Source organism: Oncorhynchus mykiss, chromosome 23 (genome assembly GCF_057628025.1).
Source record: "Oncorhynchus mykiss isolate SJ-2025 chromosome 23, ASM5762802v1, whole genome shotgun sequence".
NCBI classification, from domain to species: domain Eukaryota; kingdom Metazoa; phylum Chordata; class Actinopteri; order Salmoniformes; family Salmonidae; genus Oncorhynchus; species Oncorhynchus mykiss.
In genome coordinates, this window is record NC_143044.1 from 50878972 (window position 1) to 50902070 (window position 23099).

Here is a 23099-nt window from a genome sequence, read left to right on the forward strand (position 1 = left end):
CAAAGGCACCTACTACCAGACCCACTAATATACCCACTACCACACCTACTACCAGACCCTGTTCAAAGGCACCTACTACCAGACCCACTACCACACCTACTACCAGACCCACTAATATACCCACTACCACACCTACTACCAGACCCACTAATATACCCACTACCACACCTACTACCAGACCCACTAATATACCCACTACCACACCTACTACCAGACCCTGTTCAAAGGCACCTACTACCAGACCCACTAATATACCCACTACCACACCTACTACCAGACCCTGTTCAAAGGCACCTACTACCAGACCCACTAATATACCCACTACCACACCTACTACCAGACCCACTAATATACCCACTACCACACCTACTACCAGACCCACTAATATACCCACTACCACACCTACTACCAGACCCACTAATATACCCACTACCACACCTACTACCAGACCCTGTTCAAAGGCACCTACTACCAGACCCACTAATATACCCACTACCACACCTACTACCAGACCCACTAATATACCCACTACCACACCTACTACCAGACCCACTAATATACCCACTACCACACCTACTACCAGACCCACTAATATACCCACTACCACACCTACTACCAGACCCTGTTCAAAGGCACCTACTACCAGACCCACTAATATACCCACTACCACACCTACTACCAGACCCACTAATATACCCACTACCACACCTACTACCAGACCCACTAATATACCCACTACCACACCTACTACCAGACCCTGTTCAAAGGCACCTACTACCAGACCCTGTTCAAAGGCACCTACTACCATACCCACTAATATACCCACTACCACACCTACTACCAGACCCACTAATATACCCACTACCACACCTACTACCAGACCCACTAATATACCCACTACCACACCTACTACCAGACCCACTAATATACCCACTACCACACCTACTACCAGACCCACTAATATACCCACTACCACACCTACTACCAGACCCACTAATATACCCACTACCACACCTACTACCAGACCCTGTTCAAAGGCACCTACTACCAGACCCTGTTCAAAGGCACCTACTACCAGACCCTGTTCAAAGGCACCTACTACCAGACCCTGTTCAAAGGCACCTACTACCAGACCCTGTTCAAAGGCACCTACTACCAGACCCTGTTCAAAGGCACCTACTACCAGACCCTGTTCAAAGGCACCTACTACCAGACCCTGTTCAAAGGCACCTACTACCAGACCCTGTTCAAAGGCACCTACTACCAGACCCTGTTCAAAGGCACCTACTACCAGACCCTGTTCAAAGGCACCTACTACCAGACCCTGTTCAAAGGCACCTACTACCAGACTCTGTTCAAAGGCACCTACTACCAGACCCTGTTCAAAGGCACTTCAATCTTTTGTCTTACCCATTCACCCTCTGAATGGCACACATACACAATCCATGTCTCAGTTGTCTCAAGACTTAAAAATCCTTCTTTAACCTGTTTCTACCCTTCATCTACACTGATTGAAGTGGATTTAACAAGAGACATCAATAAGGGATCATAGCTTTCACCTGGATTCACCTGGTCATGGAAAGGGCAGATGTTAACGTTCTGTATACTCTGTGTATATACTTTTTGCAAAGTTGCGTTAGTCGGCTGTACCACAAATGCAGGTATTTTTCATCATATAGCTTGTTCTTCATCTTCTTTTGAAATAGTGAGCCAACAAGGTTTTTCAGCACTTTTTTTCCATGACTGATCAAAATCAATTTTCTCATGCACTCTCATCTCTCTGCAGCAGACCTATACAATGAGCAATACGTTTGGAACATAAAATGTAATTATTGCAATACATACCGTTTTGGCACCTAAGTATGGTGATAATGTCATGAGGTCCCTGGCAGTTCCTACCATCTAAAACAAGACATACCTGATCTCGTCTGAGACTGTACTGTCATCGGCACTTTCCCAGAATTCATCACCACTCCTCTGCAGGCCCGCATCCAGGAAGTCCCCAGTGGACTTGAGCAGCATCCCAGCAATATCACTGCGAGCGAGAAGAGACAGGGGATCTTTGCCAAGCGGAGCTAACTAAACACAATGTTAAAGAGGGAGCAAGTTGGATGCTTCCAAGGAGTATAGACACTCAACATGAGATACAATTGAACAAAGAAACAAAATCAGTCAAACACTAACCAGAAGAGTTTCCCAGACTGAGCCTCCCCTCCTCTGATGTAAGGGGTGATGACCTTGGTAAAGTCCCACTCCTCCTCTAGAAGGTTCTTCAGGCTGTGGGAGGCCTGGGGAAGCTGCTGCAGCATCTGGATCCAGCTGTGCATGTAGTCAAAGTACACCTGCAGACAGAGGGATGAATGTGTGGTGATTATCAGGTAGTGGATATTTTTGCCTACCTGCAGGAAGGTGTATTTCCAATGTTATTCATTTAAATAAAAGATGCATGCATCAGTTAGTTTCATCTCAAGTTTGAGATTGTTTGATAATCAAACCTAGTTCCTAAATGTATGTTTTAACAACATGGTTTCTCCGTGTATGATTGTTCACTGTTTATGCCAGTCAAGTCATGCTGTATTAAAAAAATAATCACGACAGCTCTGATGGAAAGAGGAATTATCGTTACAATTTAATACATTTCGACAGACAATTTCTTCGTTTGACATGGTGGGATCTTTTTGTGTTGGTAAAATTGTATTATGCAACAAATTGCAGTGGAAACTATTTATTGTTGATAGAATAACCATGTGGAGGTAAATTTGTAGTCCCGCGATGCTATGTTGTGTGGTCCTCCCATTGCTACTTGGAAAAGCATGCAGTTTAGGCTACAGGATGGTGAAAGTGCACAGTGATGAGACTGATGCTCCTTTCCAATAAAATTAAGGGTCTTCATTTGTATGCTAGTGACATGAAGATCGATGCTTAGCTGCCAAGTAACAACTATTTTGTTTTTATCAATCTCATCATATACCCTAATCTGTCCAGTGTCCACTTTATCAGCCAACTGCCTAGAGAACACGCATGTGAGAAAACCAGAATGGGCAAGTTTGCCATCTATCGCAACAGTTTGTAACAAAACTAAAATTGCTAGAGTGGGCCTCCCGGGTGGCGCAGTGGTCTCTGTGCCACCAGAGACTCTGGGTTCGAGCCCAGGCTCTGTCGCAGCCGGCAGCGACTGGGAGGTCCATGGGGCGATGCACAATTGGCCTAGCGTCGTCCGGGTTAGGGAGAGTTTGACCGGTAGGGATATCCTTGTCTCATCGCGCACTAGCGACTCCTGTGGCGGGCCGGGCGCAGTGCACGCTGATCAGGTCGCTAGGTGTATTGTTTTCTCCCACAAATTGGGACATAAACTTAGCTTGTGATATCGCCACCATTATCCTAACACAAATTCCCCCTATAACCATCCTCCCTCAGGCATCTGGTGGTGTTGCTCTGTATTCGTCAGCAGATGGCAGAGATACATTCATTCTTATTGTATTGGCCCCACTCCATGCTCTGCAGGCCCCACTCCATGCTCTGCAGGCCCCACTCCATGCTCTGCAGGCCCCACTCCATGCTCTGCAGGCCCCACTCCATGCTCTGCAGGCCCCACTCCATGCTCTGCAGGCCCCACTCCATGCTCTGCTCTTCAGGGCAGGGTTGTGATATTCCTAAAGAAAATCGTTGAGTGCTGGCAGCAAGCAGTAGACTAGACTCAACTTTTTCCCTAAGAGTTCTGTTGTTCTGAGCCTTCTTGGAATTCAGGAACATAGTGTTTTATCAGGCTTTTATCAGACTACCGGCCGGCCGTCTGTTCAGAGAAAAAGACCGACAGCGAGGAAAGAAAACTGCCGCCTAAATTCCTGAGAAGTAATCAGTGATTGACTAAAACCAATTCCTGCCACACCCTACCTACCATGTGCTGTTTCAGCTTTGCAGTGGTTGGTTAAAACACACTCACACCAGAAATCAGCACACAGTGTTCTCAAGCAGATTTACCAGGAGCTGTACCTTTGAGCCTCAGTCCTGGGTACTGGCCAGCTATCCAGAGGCAGCCTCTCATACAGTACACCTCTAATCTGAATGAGTCCCAAACGGCACTCTATTCCCTAGGGGCGATAAAGTCCTAGACCACTGTTATTCTACCAACAAGCAAGCATGTAAGGCCCTCCCTCATCCGCCAAATCAGATCATGTACTCCTACTTTCTGTTTACAACCAGAAACTCAAAAACAGGAAGTACCTGTGACTCGCTCCGTTGAAAAATGGTCACCAGAATCAGAGATTATGCTACCGGTCTGCCTTGCTAGCGCTGATTGGAATATGTTTTGAGACTCCGCCGACTCCACCGGAGTCACCGGTTGAATTAGAAAATGCATCGGCAACATTGTCCCCCAATCAAAAGCCCAAGATTAACACAGGTTGGCGCTAAACTAAAGAGCAGGGCTACCGCGCACAGAGCTATCGTAGACAACCCTGATGCTATGGCTGAGGACAGGAACAAGTACAAGAAGTCCCACTATGACCTCCGTGGCGTCATCAAAATAGCAAAATGACAATTATAGGAGTAAAGTGGAATCATACCACACAGGCTCCGACGACCACCGCATGTGGAGGGGCTACAGTCCATTACGCATTACAAAGGAAGACCCAACCGTGATCTGCCCAATGATGTCGCTCTACCAGACCTGGGACAACCTCTCCTTGTCACAGGCTGCTATCCACACGTTTTAAGACGACCATCATTCCTGTCCTCAAGAACTCTTAAGGCTTCATGCCACAATGACTACCACCCCATAGAGCTCACTCCTGTAATCAGGAAGCGCTTTGAAAGGCTGGTTATAGCACAGATTAACTCCACCATCCCAGACACACTCAATTTGCATACCGCCCCAACAGATCACGCAATCTCAACTGCCCTCCACACTGCCCTCACCCACCTAGATAAGAGGAATACCTATGTGAGAACGCTGTTAATTGACTACAGCTCAATACTACTGTCCCCTCCAAGCTCTACACCAAGATTAAGACTCTGGGTCTGAAAACCTCCTTTGAACTTCCTGACAGGCCGAGCCAAGGTATTGAGGGTAGGCAATGTCACCTCCGCCACGCCGAATCCTCAAAACGTTCTACAGCTGTACCATTGAGAGCAACACACACGTTAGTGGTTTAGGGCCCTAATTTCCCAGACGCAGATGTAACTTAATCCAGGACTAAAAAGCACTTTCAGTGGAGATGCATCTTCTACAGTTTAGTACTCAGTAAGACACCTGCGTTATCACCAGAATCTTGTGGAGGTCGTTCTTGATCTTGTCGATGTTATGGTGCAGTTATAATGCATTATAAAACTTGACATAAGCATGCATGACCACCTTATAATGCCTCATTATAATTTCATGACGATCCTAACTAGGTTGCAAAAAATCTACAATTCTCTGCATTCCCAGAAATCCTGGTTGGAGGATTCCCGGATATACTGCTTATTCCCTCAGAACTCTTCCATCGATGATTTCTGGAAACCCTAATCCTGACTCAGTAGGTCTGTTTTACCACTAGCATCTTGTGGAGGTCGTCCTCAAACTCATCTATGTTGGCGTTGGTCTGGAGTCCCTGGGGGTCTGTGACCACCCGCCTCAGCATGTACTGGTAATACTGCTTCATCAGGAGACCACCTTTCAACACCTCCTTACATTCACGCACCAACTACAGGACAGATGGAGACACCGGTTAGCATGGGCATCAACATATAGCCTAACCATTTCATCTTACTGAGCCAAACAGAGCAGGCCAAGCTGTACTAGACTGGCCCGGTTACACATCCACCATAGATAATAGAACTGTGCTTTAAAAAGGACAACATCTGAGGTTCTGGTCAGCCCAATAGCATTAATCAGTCAATAAAGAAAACAGTGTGCCTGCTGACCTGTTTGATGCTGAGCAGTGAAGGCTCCCCTGCAGGTCTCTGTTCCAGTCTCAGTTTAAGGCACTCATGTATCACGTTCAGCAGGACCCGGCACAGGACCAAGAAGGCAGGTCGGAACGAGGGGAGGTCCATGTCCAACAGCTCCTCCCAAGAGACCTGGTCTGCCCCCAGCTCCGGGCCACAGGGGGTGCTACAGGAGGACAGGTGGCGGGACAGTTCTGGTAGGTAGTCACTGTACAGCATGGGGTCTGGGAAGTCTGTGAACTAGGGGTAGACACACACATACAAAAACGCACAATACAGACATGTTAGCATGTTGACAAACTACAGAGAAGGGGAGGTGGTGGTAAGGACAGTGGAATGCAGTTTCCAAACCTCTTAAGTATTCAACTTGTCAACTCAACTGGACAACTGAGAATTATTTATGTATTTTTTATTTTAAATAGCCCTAACAAGAGAAGTGTACATTCCTATAGCTAAATCTCTTGCTGTTTACAAGTTGAGTATGTGGGGAACTTTTTTTTTTTCAACCAGCACACTGTTGTTGCTTTCACAGATAATTTACCACCTCGTAGAGAGAAGAGGAGACCAAGCCTTCCCTCCTAGGGCCCCAGGGAAGGTGACTTAGTCATCCTGAATAGAGGTCGACCGATTATGATTTTTCAACACCGATACCGATTATTGGAAGACCAAAAAAGCCGATATCGATTAAATCTGACAATTTATTTTTTATTTGTAATAATGACAATTACAACAATACTGAATGAACACTTATTTTAACTTAATATAAAACATCAATAAAATCCATTTAGCATCAAATAAATAATGAAATGTTTAAATAATGCAAAAACAAAGTGTTGGAGAAGAAAGTAATATGTGCCATGTAAAAAGCTAATGTTTAAGTTCCTTGATCAGAACATGAGAACATATGAAAGTTGGTGGTTCCTTTTAACATGAGACTTAAATATTCCAAGGTAAGAGGTTTTAGGTTGTAGTTATTATAGTATTTATAGAACTATTTCTCTCTATACCATTTGTATTTCATATACCTTTGACTATTGGATGTTCTTATAGGCATTATAGTATTGCCAGTGTAACAGTATAGCTTCCGTCCCTCTCCTCGCCCCTACCTGGGCTCGAACCAGGAACACATCGACAACATCCACCATCGAAGCAGCGTTACACATCGCTCCACAAAAGCCGCGGCCCTTGCAGCGCAAGGGGAATAACTACTCCAAATCTAAAAGCGAGTGACGTTTGAAACAGTATTAGCACACAACCAGCTAACTAGCTACCCATTTCACATTGGTTACACCAGCCATTAGGCTGATAGGCTTGAAGTCAAAAACAGCGCTGTGCTTGCAAAGAGCTGCTGGCAAAACGCACGAAAGTGCTGTTTAAATGAATGATTACGGGCCTGCTGCTGCTCAGACTGCTCTATCAAATCATAGACTTAATTATAACATAATAACACACAGAAATACGAGCCTTTGGTCATTAATATGGTCGAATCCGGAAACTATCATTTCGAAAACAAAACGTTTATTATTTCAGTGAAATACGGAACCGTTCGGTATTTTATCTAACGGGTGGCATCCCTAAGTCTAAATATTCTTGTTACATTGCAGGCTACTCGTGGAGTGCAATGGTTAGAGCGTTGGACTGTGCGGTTGCAAGATTGAAACCCCTGAGCTGACAAGGTGAAAATCTGTCGTTCTGCCCCTGAACAAGGCAGTTAACCCACAGTTCCTAGTCAGTCATTGAAAATAAGAATGTGTTCTTAACTGACTTGCCTAGTTAAATAAGGTATAAAACAAATTTTTGTAATTTAAAAGTATTATTATTATTATTATTTTTTATTTATTTATTTATTTTATTTTTTTTATTTTTTTTTTTAAATCGGGGCCAAAAAATACAGATTTCCGATTGTTATGAAAACTATCGGTCGACCTCTAATCCTGAATGTTTATGGATAGCTTTTTGTGCACACTGTTTCTGCACATGGACCAGTCACAGCTGAGAGAGCACTTAGCTAGGATAACACATGGACCAGTCACAGCTGAGAGAGCACTTAGCTAGGATAACACATGGACCAGTCAAAGCTGAGAGAGCACTTAGCTAGGATAACACATGGACCAGTCACAGCTGAGAAAGCACTTAGCTAGGATAACACATGGACCAGTCACAGCTGAGAGAGCACTTAGCTAGGATAACACATGGACCAGTCACAGCTGAGAGAGCACTTAGCTAGGATAACACATGAACCAGTCACAGCTGAGAGAGCACTTAGCTAGGATAACACATGGACCAGTCACAGCTGAGAGAGCACTTAGCTTGGATAACACATGGACCAGTCACAGCTGAGAGCACTTAGCTAGGATAACATATGGACCAGTCACAGCTGAGAGAGCACTTAGCTAGGATAACACATGGACCAGTCACAGTTGAGAGAGTGCAGTGGCAGCTTTGTTGGAAATCAATTTAACTGTAAGTATGTATAAATGAGGGTCATTTGTGATTGTGCAAAAAAAATTAACATTCCATGATTGGCATTCATATTTGCTTTCCAAATTCTGACTAGCTTCAAGAGTCCCCTTCACTGGAACTAAGGGGCCTAATTCAAACCATGAAAAACAGCCCCAAAACATTATTTCTCAGTTGGCACCCTGCAGTTGGGCAGGATGCGTTTTCCTAGCATCCGCCAAACCCAGATTTGTCCGTCGGACTGCCAGACAGTGCAGAGTGATTCATCACTCCAGAGAACGCGTTTCCACTGCTCCAGAGTCCAATGGCGGCGAGCTGCTTCCAGAGGCAGTTTGGAACTCAGTAGTGAGCATTGCAACCGAGGACAGACGATTTGTACGGCCTACCTATTTCAGCACTTGGCGGTCCCGTTCTGTGAGCTTGTGTAGCGATGTCCCCAGGATCCTTGGGACATCGCTACCCTAAACCCTAACGCCTTGATCACACCGACAGGATCATAGCACCAGAAGTACATTCATTTCCAATGGAACACTGCATTGTTCTTGCAGCATTGCGCGTTGCAGAAGCAGTTGCAGTGCTTTCTGTGCAGTGCAAATGTTGGATTTATCGAATGTATGTGTCAAACTGTATGCGTAGACGGCTTGACAAATGGTAGCAGGAGGTGAATGTTGGACTTTAGTTGCACACATATCCAGATGATGCTGCGTACCATCTTGCTCAATGACGCTATCGGTGTGATCAAGGCGTAACCTAACCTTAACCATTTTAAATGTCAACTTCAAATGGGGGGGGGGGGGGGGGGGGGGGTCGTTCCAAGGTTCCCAGATAGCAAGGACCATCCACTATAGTTTTTTTTCAATACCGTCATTTAATACATTTCAATATGTCTATCTACTTTCTAATAAATACCTGAAGTCAACTTGTTCAACGTGTTAGGAGATAAGACACATTTCACCTGTCACAATGTTTAATTATGAAACTTCTGGGTAGTCCTCAGTCACGTGGTGTTTGTTTACAAGCACACAATGACAAGAGATGTTTAATTATGAAACTTCTGGGTAGTCCCCAGTCACGTGGTGTTTGTTTACAAGCACACAATGACAAGAGATGTTTAATTATGAAACTTCCGGGTAGTCCTCAGTCACGTGGTGTTTGTTTACAAGCACACAATGACAAGAGATGTTTAATTATGAAACTTCTGGGTAGTCCTCAGTCACGTGGTGTTTGTTTACAAGCACACAATGACAAGAGATGTTTAATTATGAAACTTCCGGGTAGTCCTCAGTCACGTGGTGTTTGTTTACAAGCACACAATGACAAGAGACCGGAGCCTTGTAAGTCACTCACTGTTGTTCAGCACACGTCAGGTGCTGTTAAAGTATGGAACTCACAACTATACTGAATAAAAATAAACGCAACATGTAAAGTATTGGTCCCACGTTTCATGAGCTGAAATTAAAGATCCTGGACATTTACCATATGCACAAAAAGCTCATTTCTCTCAACTGATGTGCACAAATTTGTTTATATCCCTGTTGTTGAACATTCCTCCTAAGCCAAGATATTCCATCCACCTCACAGGTGCGGCATATCAAGAAGCTTATTACGCAGGTGCACCTTGTGCTGGGGACAACAAAAGGCCACTCTAAAATGTGCAGTTTTGTCACACAACACAATGCCACAAATGTCTCAAGTTGAGGGAACGTGTAATTGCCATGTTGACTGCAAGAATGTCCACCAGAGCTGCTGCCAGAGAATTGAATGTTCACCCGGCCTCACAACCGCAAACCACATGTAAACACGCCAGCCCAGGACCTCCACATCCGGCTTCTTCACCTGTGGGATCGTCTGAGACCAGCCACCCGGACAGCTGATGAAACTGAGGAGTATCTGTCTGTAATGAAGCCCTTTTGTGGGGAAAAACTAATTCTGATTGGCTGGGCCTGGCTCCCCAGTGGGTGGGCCTGGCTCCCCACCCATGCCTGCACCCCTTCCCAGTCATATGAAATCCACAGATTATGGCCTAATGAATGTATTTCAATTGGCTGATTTTCTTATATGAACTGTGACTCAGTAAAATCTTTGAAATTGTTGCATGTTGCGTTTATATTTTTGTTCAGTATAAATGTTTGCCAGATACCTTAATTATTAAGTTAACTATCTGTCTAAAATGTACTGTGTGTAATATGTATATAGGTTCAGAACTTTTGTGAAATAGCACAGTTAAAAAATATATGGCAAACAGAAATCAAACTGGATTTATCAGAACATATATGGGAGAGGTGAAGGTTAGCGAAAGGCCAGGACTAACACCAAACAAAACTATTGCAAAATGTATATAGTGTGTATAAGCTGGAAGTAGAAGCCTAAGTGTTGTCCATTAGGTTTGCTAATTTAGTCGCTAGTTAGCTAAGTGGTCAGCTTCTTCCAAAATCAAGCTTCGCTTAGTAAGAGCATAGAATCCCCTTCCGAATCAAGAGCTTAGCTGTGTAATATTTGTTTTGTGTGCGCAGAAAACTGACTAACATTTTTGAGTTACTTGTATGAGCTGAGATGTCTGTCCTGCAAATACTTTAGAAAATGTACGCAATGGGCTTGTTAGCATTCTCTATGTGATTTTACATGTACTTGTTAGCATTGCAAACCTTCGGATAACAGATCAGTTGGGTTTGAAAAAAGCGGCTCGTGTTCAGTGCCAGCCAGTATTACCAAATATCCCGGTTTGGCACAAGGTCAGTATGAAGGTATGACAACCTGGATCCCATCAAAGCCTACTCGTATGTAACCTTTTCTTGTATAAAACCACATTAAAACAATGTGGCAGCTCTCGCTCTCTTACCTCCTGTGCAGGCATGTGGCTGAGCAGGGCTGCCCGGGACCTCTGGAGGGAGGGGTCCATCAGCTTGTGTAGTCTCAGGATCAGTTTCCTCAGACCCATCTGTTTCAAGGCCTTATCTACAAAGGGTCTGTAGATGGCTGTGGGACAGTATATCCCCCCTGTCCCTGTTCCCCCTGATACCACCTCTATAGTCCCAGTCCCGGCCGCTGGGAGGAATTTGTCTTCGGATATTAAGTGGGGGAATTTAGTAGTCAAACAGGGGAAGAGCTCTCCCATCGTCTCGATCCCTTGAGGCTCGTCCGTTCCCCCATCCTCCACCACTAGGTCCCGGTCCTCTCCGTCGCTGTCGCCGGCGATGAAGGTTGCCGTGGAGTCGTTCTCCTCGTCTTCTTCATCCTCGTCTTCGTCGTCATTGCCGCGGGAACAGCGTGGCGAGGGGATCTCGAAGACAGGCCAGCCGATACGGGAGAGGTCCCGGAGGCCGAGGACGGTGGCCATGACACGCAGCTTCTGGTTGAGATCCTAATAGAATAACAAATATATGCCACTTACCAGACGCTTTTATACAAACATTTTTCACACCTATTGGTTACATTTTGAAGTAATGGTCAAACCCATGATCCTGGTGTTGCAAGCACCCTGCTTTATCAACTGAGCCACCTGGGACCACAGAAGAGAGAAAAAAGGGATTGCTTTGCCATTAAGAGGACAATCCCGTTCCCATTGCCCAGCTCTGGTATTACTTTGAATGTGCATACAGTAAAACCCTCCTCCATCCCCCACAATACCTGTGTGATGTTGAGCCAGAGACAGAGTGCCTGCACCCTGCCCTGGAAGTCCCTGGCCGCGTACTTCTCATAGTCCTTCTGGAGGGTCTGCAGGGACGGGTACAAAGCCTCTACCGACTCCAGCAGCTCCATCACCCGTTTGACCTGCTCGAAGGCCAGCCGCTGGCGCTGGAGGTGCTCCCTGTACCCCGCCCCGGAACCCAGGGGGGCTGCTGCATCTACCGCCGAGGAGGGGTTGGCGCTGAAGCCCCATGGGTCAACTGAAACAGCGTGGTTAGTCTCTGGAGCACCACCAGCAGCAGGCTGGTTAGAGTCCCTTTCCTCCCCAGAAACCGTCTCTGAGCCCTGGGTTGGAGACCTCTGCTTGGGCACCTGGCCTGGACCTCCACAGCCTGACTCTGTGAACACTAGGGTCCTCTGGGCCCCCTGGTCTGAAGATGCCCCTGGTACTCCCACTCCTACCCCCGTCCGCAGGCCAGGTTGCCCAAGGCCTACGGTGCTGGGGCTCAGGCTGTGGTAGTTAACCTTGAAGTGGAGGACCTCGTGGATGATGTCTGGGATGGCCTGACGAGCTGTGAACAGGAACAAGTCCTGGTCGTTGACGGAGCGTCCCGCGTGCCACGCCTGGAGCTCCAGCCACACCACCTGGGTGTTGGAGAGAGAGCAAGATAAAAACACACTAGTATGCATAAATAAGTGAATCAATAAATATGTAAATAAGTCAGTGAATAAATACGTCATTGTTTTGGGCCATGAAGGCGGTGTTCTCCAGGCCGCGCTGCTCCTTCTCCTTCTTCTTGGACGACATGGATGTCAGCTTCAATAACAACCTCAGCGTCTCAAAGAACTTGAGTCTATCAGCGGGGCAGTCTGTACGGGACGTCTGGCGGTGGGTGCGATGGGCCATGGGGTGGGGCATAGTGACCAGGAGCTTGCCGCTGCCACAGCCCAGTGACAGGTAGGGTTTCCTGGGGTCCATGTTGAGGGCTGAGCCTCCACCGAAGGGGCTAGAGGTCTTGGAGAGCGGGTCCAGCATGAAGGAACAGTGGAAGGTCTTCTTGTGGTCTCTCTCGCTGGAGCGCAGGGTGGCACGTTGTTTTTGACCCTGTTTGTAGCTGTGTTGTTGATCCTCACTTTGTTTCTTTTCTTGTTTGTTTATTTGGATCCCCTCAGAAGGGTCGGTCTGTTTCTTGCCCAACTTGTAGTTATGTTGCTCGGCCTCCGGGGGCTGGAGGTGGGGGCCTTTGTCTTGGTTTCGCTCGGCCCCTTCTCTTAGCCTGTTGGGGTTGGGCTGCCTCTCTCTCTGGGGCTGGGATGGGCTGGAGGGGGACGTCTGCTTGTCTGCTGAGATCCAGAGAGAGAGTGGAAAATCAATACTAATTATAGAACCTTTACCCGTCAAGAAAATCCACGTTATGGTTCCTTTACTCACTGCTACTGGCTCATTCCAAATGCGGGCCACTATGTTTGTTGCAGTTACCCTAACAGGTAGAGTGGGTTTATCTAATGTTCATTTCTCTCTTACCCTTGTTATGAGAGCGTCCAGATGACTTGCCCTGGCTGTTCCTCTGGCGTTTGCCTGATGTGTTTACCACACTACTCCCCTGTTCTCTCTACGTCTGACTACATCTTACCCCCCTAACTTACCCTTGTTAGGAGAGCGTCTAGCCGACCTTCCCTGACCTTGGCGGTTCTTCTGGTGTTTCCCCGACATGCGTTTCATCTGCCGGGGGGTGCAGGGGGGAGACGTGCTGTGCAGAGCTTCCTCTTCCTTGCTGCGCTTGTCCCACAACTCTTCCACCTCGCAGTTCTGATGCACCAAACCATATTTTGAGGGATTGGCCTGCCTGCGGGACAAGAGTAGAGTTGTTTGGTAGGGATTCTATGGAAACAAATCTAGTGTCTTCAACAGAAAATGTCCTATGGAGGAGATGAGGGGTGTGGTCAGAGAGAAAAAAATCTGATTAATTGACTAAATGTCAAACTATGGCCACCCGGGTGGCGCAGTAGTCTAGGGCACTGCATCGCAGTGAGTTGTAGCGATGAGACAAGATAGTAACTACTAACAATTGAATACCACGAAATTGGGGAGAAAAGGGGTTTAAAAAAAAAAAAAAAAGTCTAACTATTAGTTGCAAATTGGGATGCAACTAATCATCCACATTAAGAGGGTCTCACCTTTCTGTAGGTATAATGTTTATTTCTTAACGATCATTACTGTGCTCAAAGCATACTTTTTTACAGTCAAGATAGGCCTAATTCAAATTGGTGCTAATTCACCACCTGAGGAAGTGGAAACTCAAAACACATTAGCTAGATCGCTAACTCTAATTATAAACCAGGTGTTTCAAGCCCTGAATGCTGAAAGACGTGGTATATAAAGACAATATGAGTATGATGCAAAACTAAATTGTTTGCTGTTCTAATTACTTTGGTAACCTATTTATAATAGCAATAAGGCACCTCAGGGTTTATGGAATATGGCCCAGGCCTTCCACATTTCACCTTAGAACAACTCTCAGCCATAGTATATTGGCCATATACCCCTCTGGGCCTTGATTAAATGTAATGTCCTAAAAAAAATGTTTTTTAATTATGTACAATGGAGACCAAGTACACTTGCAATGGCCGATGCTCAGTATTTAAAAGCCTTATTAGTGAAAAATGTATCTACATTGAACAGAAAAAGCCCTATTTTGACAGTAAAATAACAAAAAGAAAAATGCTTATTTGTCCAAAATTCATGACAATCACTGGATTAGGATGCATATCAAAATAATTTGAATCATGCATACCTGTTTGGACATGTTAGATGGTATTCAATAAATGTGTTACATCCTAGTAATCTATTACACCTTTTAATAAAGCATAGTGAATTACATTAGAAGATACCTAAAAATGTATTATAATTGTCTGACCCTGAGCAAATGTTAGTCTGGAACCCTGAGTAAGTTATGGGGATTCACATTCCACTACTAGGTAAACCTCATGCTGGTTCTCAGCCTGAAGAGAGCAAATAGTACCCCTCTGTAGGGTTGTCTCCCGACCCTTCTGCTTCCACAAATTCTTGAATGGATTTAACAATTGGGAAATATAACAATCATTGACAAAAATTAACTCCCTCCAGCCGATTCTTAGAATCCTATGCTGTTAAATCCGTGAAGGAGAGTGAAGTGAACAAGTGCACATTTCAGAAAAAAAGGACATAAACTTAGGCCTTTCACTAGTTACCACAGCCAAAAAGTAAAATTGAGCTATATCATAAAAATTCATGAAAACAAACATTTGCTTTTTGGTCTTATTTTATTTAAGATTTACAGTGCCTTGCGAAAGTACTCGGCCCCCTTGAACTTTGCGACCTTTTGCCACATTTCAGGCGTCAAACATAAAGATATAAAACTGTATTTTTTGTGAAGAATCAACAACAAGTGGGACACAATCATGAAGTGGAACGACATTTATTGGATATTTCAAACTTTTTTAACAAATCAAAAACTGAAAAATTGGGCGTGCAAAATTATTCAGCCCCCTTAAGTTAATACTTTGTAGCGCCACCTTTTGCTGCGATTACAGCTGTAAGTCGCTTGGGATATGTCTCTATCAGTTTTGCACATCGAGAGACGGGAAAAAATGTCAATTCCTCCTTGCAAAACAGCTCGAGCTCAGTGAGGTTGGATGGAGAGCATTTGTGAACAGCAGTTTTCAGTTCTTTCCACAGATTCTCGATTGGATTCAGGTCTGGACTTCGACTTGGCCATTCTAACACCTGGATATGTTTATTTTTGAACCATTCCATTGTAGATTTTGCTTTATGTTTTGGATCATTGTCTTGTTGGAAGACAAATCTCCGTCCCAGTCTCAGGTCTTTTGCAGACTCCATCAGGTTTTCTTCCAGAATGGTCCTGTATTTGGCTCCATCCATCTTCCCATCAATTTTAACCATCTTCCCTGTCCCTGCTGAAGAAAAGCAGGCCCAAACCATGATGCTGCCACCACCATGTTTGACAGTGGGGATGGTGTGTTCAGGGTGATGAGCTGTGTTGCTTTTACACCAAACATAACATTTTGCATTGTTGCCAAAAAGTTAAATTTTGGTTTCATCTGACCAGAGCACCTTCTTCCACATGTTTGGTGTGTCTCTCAGGTGGCTTGTGGCAAACTTTAAATGACACTTTTTATGGATATCTTTAAGAAATGGCTTTCTTCTTGCCACTCTTCCATAAAGGCCAGATTTGTGCAATATACGACTGATTGTTGTCCTATGGACAGAGTCTCCCACCTCAGCTGTAGATCTCTGCAGTTCATCCAGAGTGATCATGGGCCTCTTGGCTGCATCTCTGATCAGTCTTCTCCTTGTATGAGCTGAAAGTTTAGAGGGACGGCCAGGTCTTGGTAGATTTGCAGTGGTCTGATACTCCTTCCATTTCAATATTATCGCTTGCACAGTGCTCCTTGGGATGTTTAAAGCTTGGGAAATCTTTTTGTATCCAAATCCGGCTTTAAACTTCTTCACAACAGTATCTCGGACCTGCCTGGTGTGTTCCTTGTTCTTCATGATGCTCTCTGCACTTTTAACGGACCTCTGAGACTATCACAGTGCAGGTGCATTTATACGGAGACTTGATTACACACAGGTGGATTGTATTTATCATCATTAGTCATTTAGGTCAACATTGGATCATTCAGAGATCCTCACTGAACTTCTGGAGAGAGTTTGCTGCACTGAAAGTAAAGGGGCTGAATAATTTCGCACGCCCAATTTTTCAGTTTTTGATTTAAAACAGTTTGAAATATCCAATAAATGTCGTTCCACTTCATGATTGTGTCCCACTTGTTGTTGATTCTTCACAAAAAAATACAGTTTTATATCTTTATGTTTGAAGCCTGAAATGTGGCAAAAGGTCGCAAAGTTCAAGGGGGGCGAATACTTTCGCAAGGCAATGTATTTATTTAAGGTTAGCAGTGTGGTTAAGGTTAGGTTTAAAACCAGATTTTAAGAATATAAATTGTAGAAATAGGTGGTGTTTATGGCTGTTCTAACTCGTGAAGTACATCTGCTTGGTGGTGGGCAGCCATACGGCACTAAATCATAGTTCAAAAGGTTAACCTAAAGGTCACAAAGCCACCCCATCTCACTTGCCCTCTGGTGTGTAAAAAAAAAAAGAGCAGTGACCTGAAAATGTTAAGAATACAAAGAACTAAAACACTAGGCCTATAAACTGTTGTGTGCCTGGAGTAAATCAGAGCTGAAAAAATAACATTTCAGGCTATTCTTTTAAAAACAACTAGAGCCAATGCGCACAGTCATTTTGTAAGGCACAGCCAGGTCCCTTTTCAGGTCCCGGTCTTTCAAAAAAAAAAAAAAAAAAATCGAAAAAAATCGAAAATAACTTCACAGATCTTCATTGTAAAGGGTTTAAACACCGTTTCCCATGCTTGTTCAATGAACCATAAAATATTAATGAACATGCACCTGTGGAACGGTCGTTAATATACTAACAGCTTACAGATGGTAGGCAATTAAGGTCACAGTTATGAAAACTTAGGACACTAAAGAGGCCTTTCTACGGACTCTGATAAACACCAAAAGAAAGATGCCCACGGCCCGTGCTCATCTGCGTGAACGTGCCTTAGGACTGCAGATGTGGCCAGGGCAATAAATTGCTATGTCTGTACTGTGAGATGCCTAAGACAGCGCTACAGGGAGACAGGATGGACCGCTGATCGTCCTCGCAGTGGTAGATCACGTGTAACAACACCTGCACAGGATCGGTATATCTGAACATCACACCTGCGGGACAGGTACAGGATGGCAACAACGACTGCCCGAATTACACCAGGAACGCACAATCCCTCCATCAGTGCTCAGACTGTCCGCAATAGGCGGAGAGAGGCAGGACTGAGGGCTTATAGGCCTGTTGTCTTGTGAGGACCTGCCTTACATCACAATAGAACACACAAATAAAATCAATTTAGTCTCAAATAAATAATGAAACATCTTGGTTTAAATTATTCAAAAAGTGTTAGAGAAGAAAGTAAAAGTGCAATATGTGCCATGTAAAAAAGCTAACGTTTAAGTTCCTTGCTCAGAACATGTGAACATATGAAAGCTGGTGGTTCTTTTAACACAAGTCTTCAATATTCCCAGTTAAGAGGTTTTAGGTTGTAGTTATTATAGTACTATTTTTCTCTATACCATTTGTATTTCATAGACATTTGACTATTGGATGTTCATATAGGCACTTTATATTGCCAGCCTAATCTCGGGAGTTGACAGGCTTGAAGTCATAAACAGCGCTGTGCTTCAAGCATTGTGAAGAGCTGCTGGCAAACGCTGTATAGTGCTGTTTGAATGAATGCTTAGGAGCCTGCTGCTGCCTACCCCCGCTCAGTCAGACTATTATAATTAAGTCTATGATTTGATAGAGCAAACACAGAAATACAAGCCTCAGGTCATTAATATGGTCAAATCAAGAAACAATAATTTCGAAAACAAAACATTTCAGTGAAATACAGTGGAATACAGAACCATTTATAAATGAATTCCCTCAACATTTATTTCTATGGTCGTATTTTGGCGAGGCTACTTTGAAACAAGGTAAGGTATGCTTCATAAAATTACGTAAAAAATTTCCTGATTTTAAAAATTATAGATGCATTATGCAGAAATTTCTCCGCCACTTCCTGTTTGCTAAAATTAGAATAGTTCACCTAATTTCAGTTTGTGACAAAACCGCTATGAAATCTCTTTCAATAACCAAAAATATTGCAGTTTCAGATGGTGTACAAAACCGAAAGTAAAACTAAAACAAACTTAAGCACGGGAAGCATAGAAATAGCACACATAGAACAGATCTACCACTTCTTAGACTTGCTTTCAACAAGAATGACAGATTTATAAATCACATTTCTATGTGAATTTAGTCAGTTCGCCCAAAATAAGTTAAATATCGCAGCTTTAAATTCATGTTTTAAAATGCTGGCCACCTCCAGCTCAGATTCAAGGTGGGTGATGTGCGGTTAGCAACAGGCACTGTCCTTCACTCTCAGGTCTTGTGACCATTTGATCTAAACAAACCATACGTTATGGTTAATGTTCGTTATACGTTAATGTTCATTATATTTGTCAAACATGACTGGCCTTTAGCCTCCATTTAAAGTTTGGCTACATTTTCTGGCACCTCCATGTTTGGACATGCATATTACCCACACTTTGACCTGTAGGCTTTTTAATTTATGTAGGCCTACATGAAAACTAGATTTGAATATTATTCCGTTGTTGGCCTCTCTTATCAAGAGTACTTGTTGGATATTGCGATTTGTGTGTGAATTATTTTGTCCATTTGGACAAGAGGAATGTAGATTTAAATTGTCCACCTATTTGTTATACTTTTCCCAGACAAAAGGACAAGCATTAATGTCAAGCCCGGTAGAGTAAGAGTGATATTACTGAATCCATTAGCACAGAGAATAAAAACTAACCAAGCTCTCACTTCCACACTTCCTTTTAAGTGGAAGAAACAAATAAACAATTAAAACAAAGGAAGAATGCAGGGAGGGGGCACGCCGACCCAGATCACCCTGGCGGGATGCGGGGAGGGGGCACGCCGTCCCAGATTACCCTGGCTGGATGCGGGGAGGGGGCACGCCGTCCCAGATTACCCTGGCGGGATGCGGGGAGGGGGCACGCCGTCCCAGATTACCCTGGCGGGATGCGGGGAGGGGGCACGCCGTCCCAGATTACCCTGGCGGGATGCGGGGAGGGGGCACGCCGTCCCAGATTACCCTGGCGGGATGCGGGGAGGGGGCACGCCGACCCAGATCACCCTGGCGGGATGCGGGGAGGGGGCACGCCGTCCCAGATTACCCTGGCGGGATGCGGGGAGGGGACACGCCGTCCCAGATTACCCTGGCTGGATGCGGGGAGGGGGCACGCCGTCCCAGATTACCCTGGCGGGATGCGGGGAGGGGGCACGCCGTCCCAGATTACCCTGGCGGGATGCGGGCACGCCGTCCCAGATTACCCTGGCGGGATGCGGGGAGGGGGCACGCCGTCCCAGATTACCCTGGCTGGATGCGGGGAGGGGGCACGCCGTCCCAGATTACCCTGGCTGGATGCGGGGAGGGGGCACGTCGTCCCAGATTACCCTGGCTGGATGCGGGGAGGGGGCACGTCGTCCCAGATTACCCTGGCTGGATGCGGGGAGGGGGCACGTCGTCCCAGATTACCCTGGCTGGATGCGGGGAGGGGCGACACGTCCCAGATTACCCTGGCTGGATGCGGGGAGGGGGCACGCCGTCCCAGATTACCCTGGCTGGATGCGGGGAGGGGGCACGTCGTCCCAGATTACCCTGGCTGGATGTGGGGAGGGGGCACGTCGTCCCAGATTACCCTGGCTGGATGCGGGGAGGGGGCACGTCGTCCCAGATTGCCCTGGCTGGATGCGGGGAGGGGGCACGCCGTCCCAGATTACCCTGGCTGGATGCGGGGAGGGGGCACGTCGTCCCAGATTACCCTGGCTGGATGCGGGGAGGGGGCACGTCGTCCCAGATTACCCTGGCTGGATGCGGGGAGGGGCGACACGTCCCAGATTACCCTGGCTGGATGCGGGGAGGGGGCACGCCGTCCCAGATTACCCTGGCTGGATGCGGGGAGGGGGCACGCCGTCCCAGATTACCCTGGCTGGATGCGGGGAGGGGGCACGTCGTCCCAGATTACCCTGGCTGGATGCGGGGAGGGGGCACGCCGTCCCAGATTACCCTGGCTGGATGCGGGGAGGGGGCACGTCGTCCCAGATTACCCTGGCTGGATGCGGGGAGGGGCGACACGTCCCAGATTACCCTGGCTGGATGCGGGGAGGGGGCACGCCGTCCCAGATTGCCCTGGCTGGATGCGGGGAGGGGGCACGCCGTCCCAGATTGCCCTGGCTGGATGCGGGGAGGGGGCACGTCGTCCCAGATTACCCTGGCTGGCGCAGCTTTGTCCCTCTAAAGCTTTTCAGAGGGGATTTTAAATAGGATTAGAGGGGGGGGGGGGTGGGCGGGCGGGGGAAGTTGACCCCGAGAACTAAAGCCAATAGAGTGCGGGGAGAAAAGGGTCCCCTAAACATCAGCAGTCTCTCCATCCATCAACTGATTCAAAGACACACACGTGTGGGGGAATGTGTGTGTGTGTGTGTGTGTGTGTGTGTGTGTGTGTGTTGATAGGGTGGAGGGGCATTGGTGGATCACTTTCACTAATAGGAGAAATACTGGCCAAAGCCTTTCAGTGAGAGAGAAAGAGACACATGGAGAGGGGAGCACACACAAAGAGCCACATGGAGAGCACAGGCCCCTTACTGCCCATCTGGCTCAATGCAGAGACCATAGAAAGTGGCCACCCCTGTATACACCCCCCACTCTTCCATACCCACTGACTCCTCTATATACACACACACTTCACTCTGTCCCCAGGGAGCAACCAAGGACTTCCAGACAAGACACCTGCTGCAAGACGTTGGGCTTCCAACATGCCAGAGCAGTGTGTGTACGCGGCTGTGCCAAACAGGAGTCCAGATGCACCCAGTGTTTGCATTTGGGTTAAATAATAGGAGGGCTGGGAGAGTAGATTCATCTGGGCTTACCATCGATGCACATTCCTGGAATTAGAGTCATTTAAAACTTTAACAGAACAAGGACAGTCATAGAATTACATATCAGAACTTAGTAATCAGACCTCTGTGGCCATAGTGTTCTTTTCCTTAGTCCTACTCCAGTCTCCTTTCCACCTCATTTAACACCAATTTACTTAACAAAAGGCACATCTCAACAGGTGATCCAGGTATGGCATGTCACGGTGGGGGGGGGGGGCTGATGACCACATCAGACCAATTATTTTATTTTACCTTTATTTAACTAGGCAAGGACAAATTTTTTTTTAAGGACAAATTTTTATATACAATGACGGTCTACCCCAGCCAAACCTTAACCCGGACTACACTGGGCCAATTGTGCATCTCCCTATGTGACGCCAATCACGGCCAGATGTGATACAGCCCAGGATCGAACCAGGGACTGTAGTGACGCCTCTAGCACAGATGCAGTGCCTTAGACCGCTGCGCAACTCGGCAGCCAAGAGAGATGAGTTCAGATTGTGGTCTATTTGAGCTGGTCATGTGTGTAGTAGGTAATCCTTTTTAACACAGCTTTTCTTGGAAAGATATCATGTAGTAGAACTGCATAAGTGCTGCTCTCCACTTTCTGGAGGACCGAGTTTTGAAATCAGTGGAATTAGAGTATGATCCCTAAGGAGATGGAGAAAACACCTGTCTCCGGATTACAGCTTCAAATTAAGAGCAACCATGGCATCCTTGATAGAGGGAGAAGCGTCATTGTCAGATATGACACATTTCTAATTTTGTCAGGAAGTCGTTTTCATTTTAAGTTAATGTGTACTGTTAGCTAGCTAAAGTTAGCTGGCTGGCTCGCTAGCGTTACGTGTATGATTTGTGTAGTAATATTATTCATATCTCAGAGCCATTTGCTTTGCTAGTTATAGCCTAAATGTTAGCTAGCTAACATTGAACCTGGTTGGTTCGCTACCTGCAGATTCATGCAGGGTAGTAACGTCATGAGTTGGGATTATGGTTCATTGTTTAGCTAGCTACATGTCTTAACAAAAGACTCCATTTCAATAGAATGTTCATGATGTCACTGAGACAACGGTCAATAGATGTAGCTGGCTATCCAGTCCGATTTCAGAGCACTTTCGTCTGTGTGTGTCAGAGCGCAGAATAACTGACGAATTTACCAATGCTCAATACCCGTTCAATATGGCCGGTGTCAGTAAATGTTGGCATTTAATGAGTAATAAAAAATGTGTTTCTAGCAGCATAGTTGCTGTAACCAACGCTCTGGAAAAAAACAAGAGCCCAACCAGCTCTTTAAACGTGTTAACCCTCTCTAGGCTGCCGGCCCAGACAGCATCCCCAGCCGCGCCCTCAGAGCATGTTCAATCAATCCCTATCCCAGTCTGCTGTGTCCACATGCTTCAAGATGGCCACCATTGTTCCTGTTCCCAAGAAAGCTAAGGTAACTGAACGAAA

General features: G+C 45.9%; 1 protein-coding gene across 10 annotated transcripts in view; it reads right to left on the reverse strand.

The window, feature by feature from the left end:
• Window positions 1-23099, reverse strand: part of LOC110503014 (mitogen-activated protein kinase kinase kinase 4) — a 75503-nt gene that overhangs the window by 30244 nt on the left and 22160 nt on the right. For 5 of the 10 annotated variants that reach the window (XM_090217586.1, XM_090217584.1, XM_090217589.1 and 2 more), the window contains 8 exons: window positions 13663-13862; window positions 12752-13359; window positions 12016-12660; window positions 11228-11749; window positions 5905-6168; window positions 5532-5684; window positions 2185-2342; window positions 1919-2035 (listed from right to left, as the gene is read on the reverse strand). In XM_090217586.1, the coding sequence (XP_090073712.1) occupies window positions 1919-2035; window positions 2185-2342; window positions 5532-5684; window positions 5905-6168; window positions 11228-11749; window positions 12016-12660; window positions 12752-13359; window positions 13663-13862 (2667 nt within the window). The remainder of the gene's footprint in view (window positions 1-1918; window positions 2036-2184; window positions 2343-5531; window positions 5685-5904; window positions 6169-11227; window positions 11750-12015; window positions 12661-12751; window positions 13360-13662; window positions 13863-23099) is intronic. The other 5 variants (XM_090217587.1, XM_090217585.1, XM_090217591.1 and 2 more) reach the window with 1 other exon arrangement.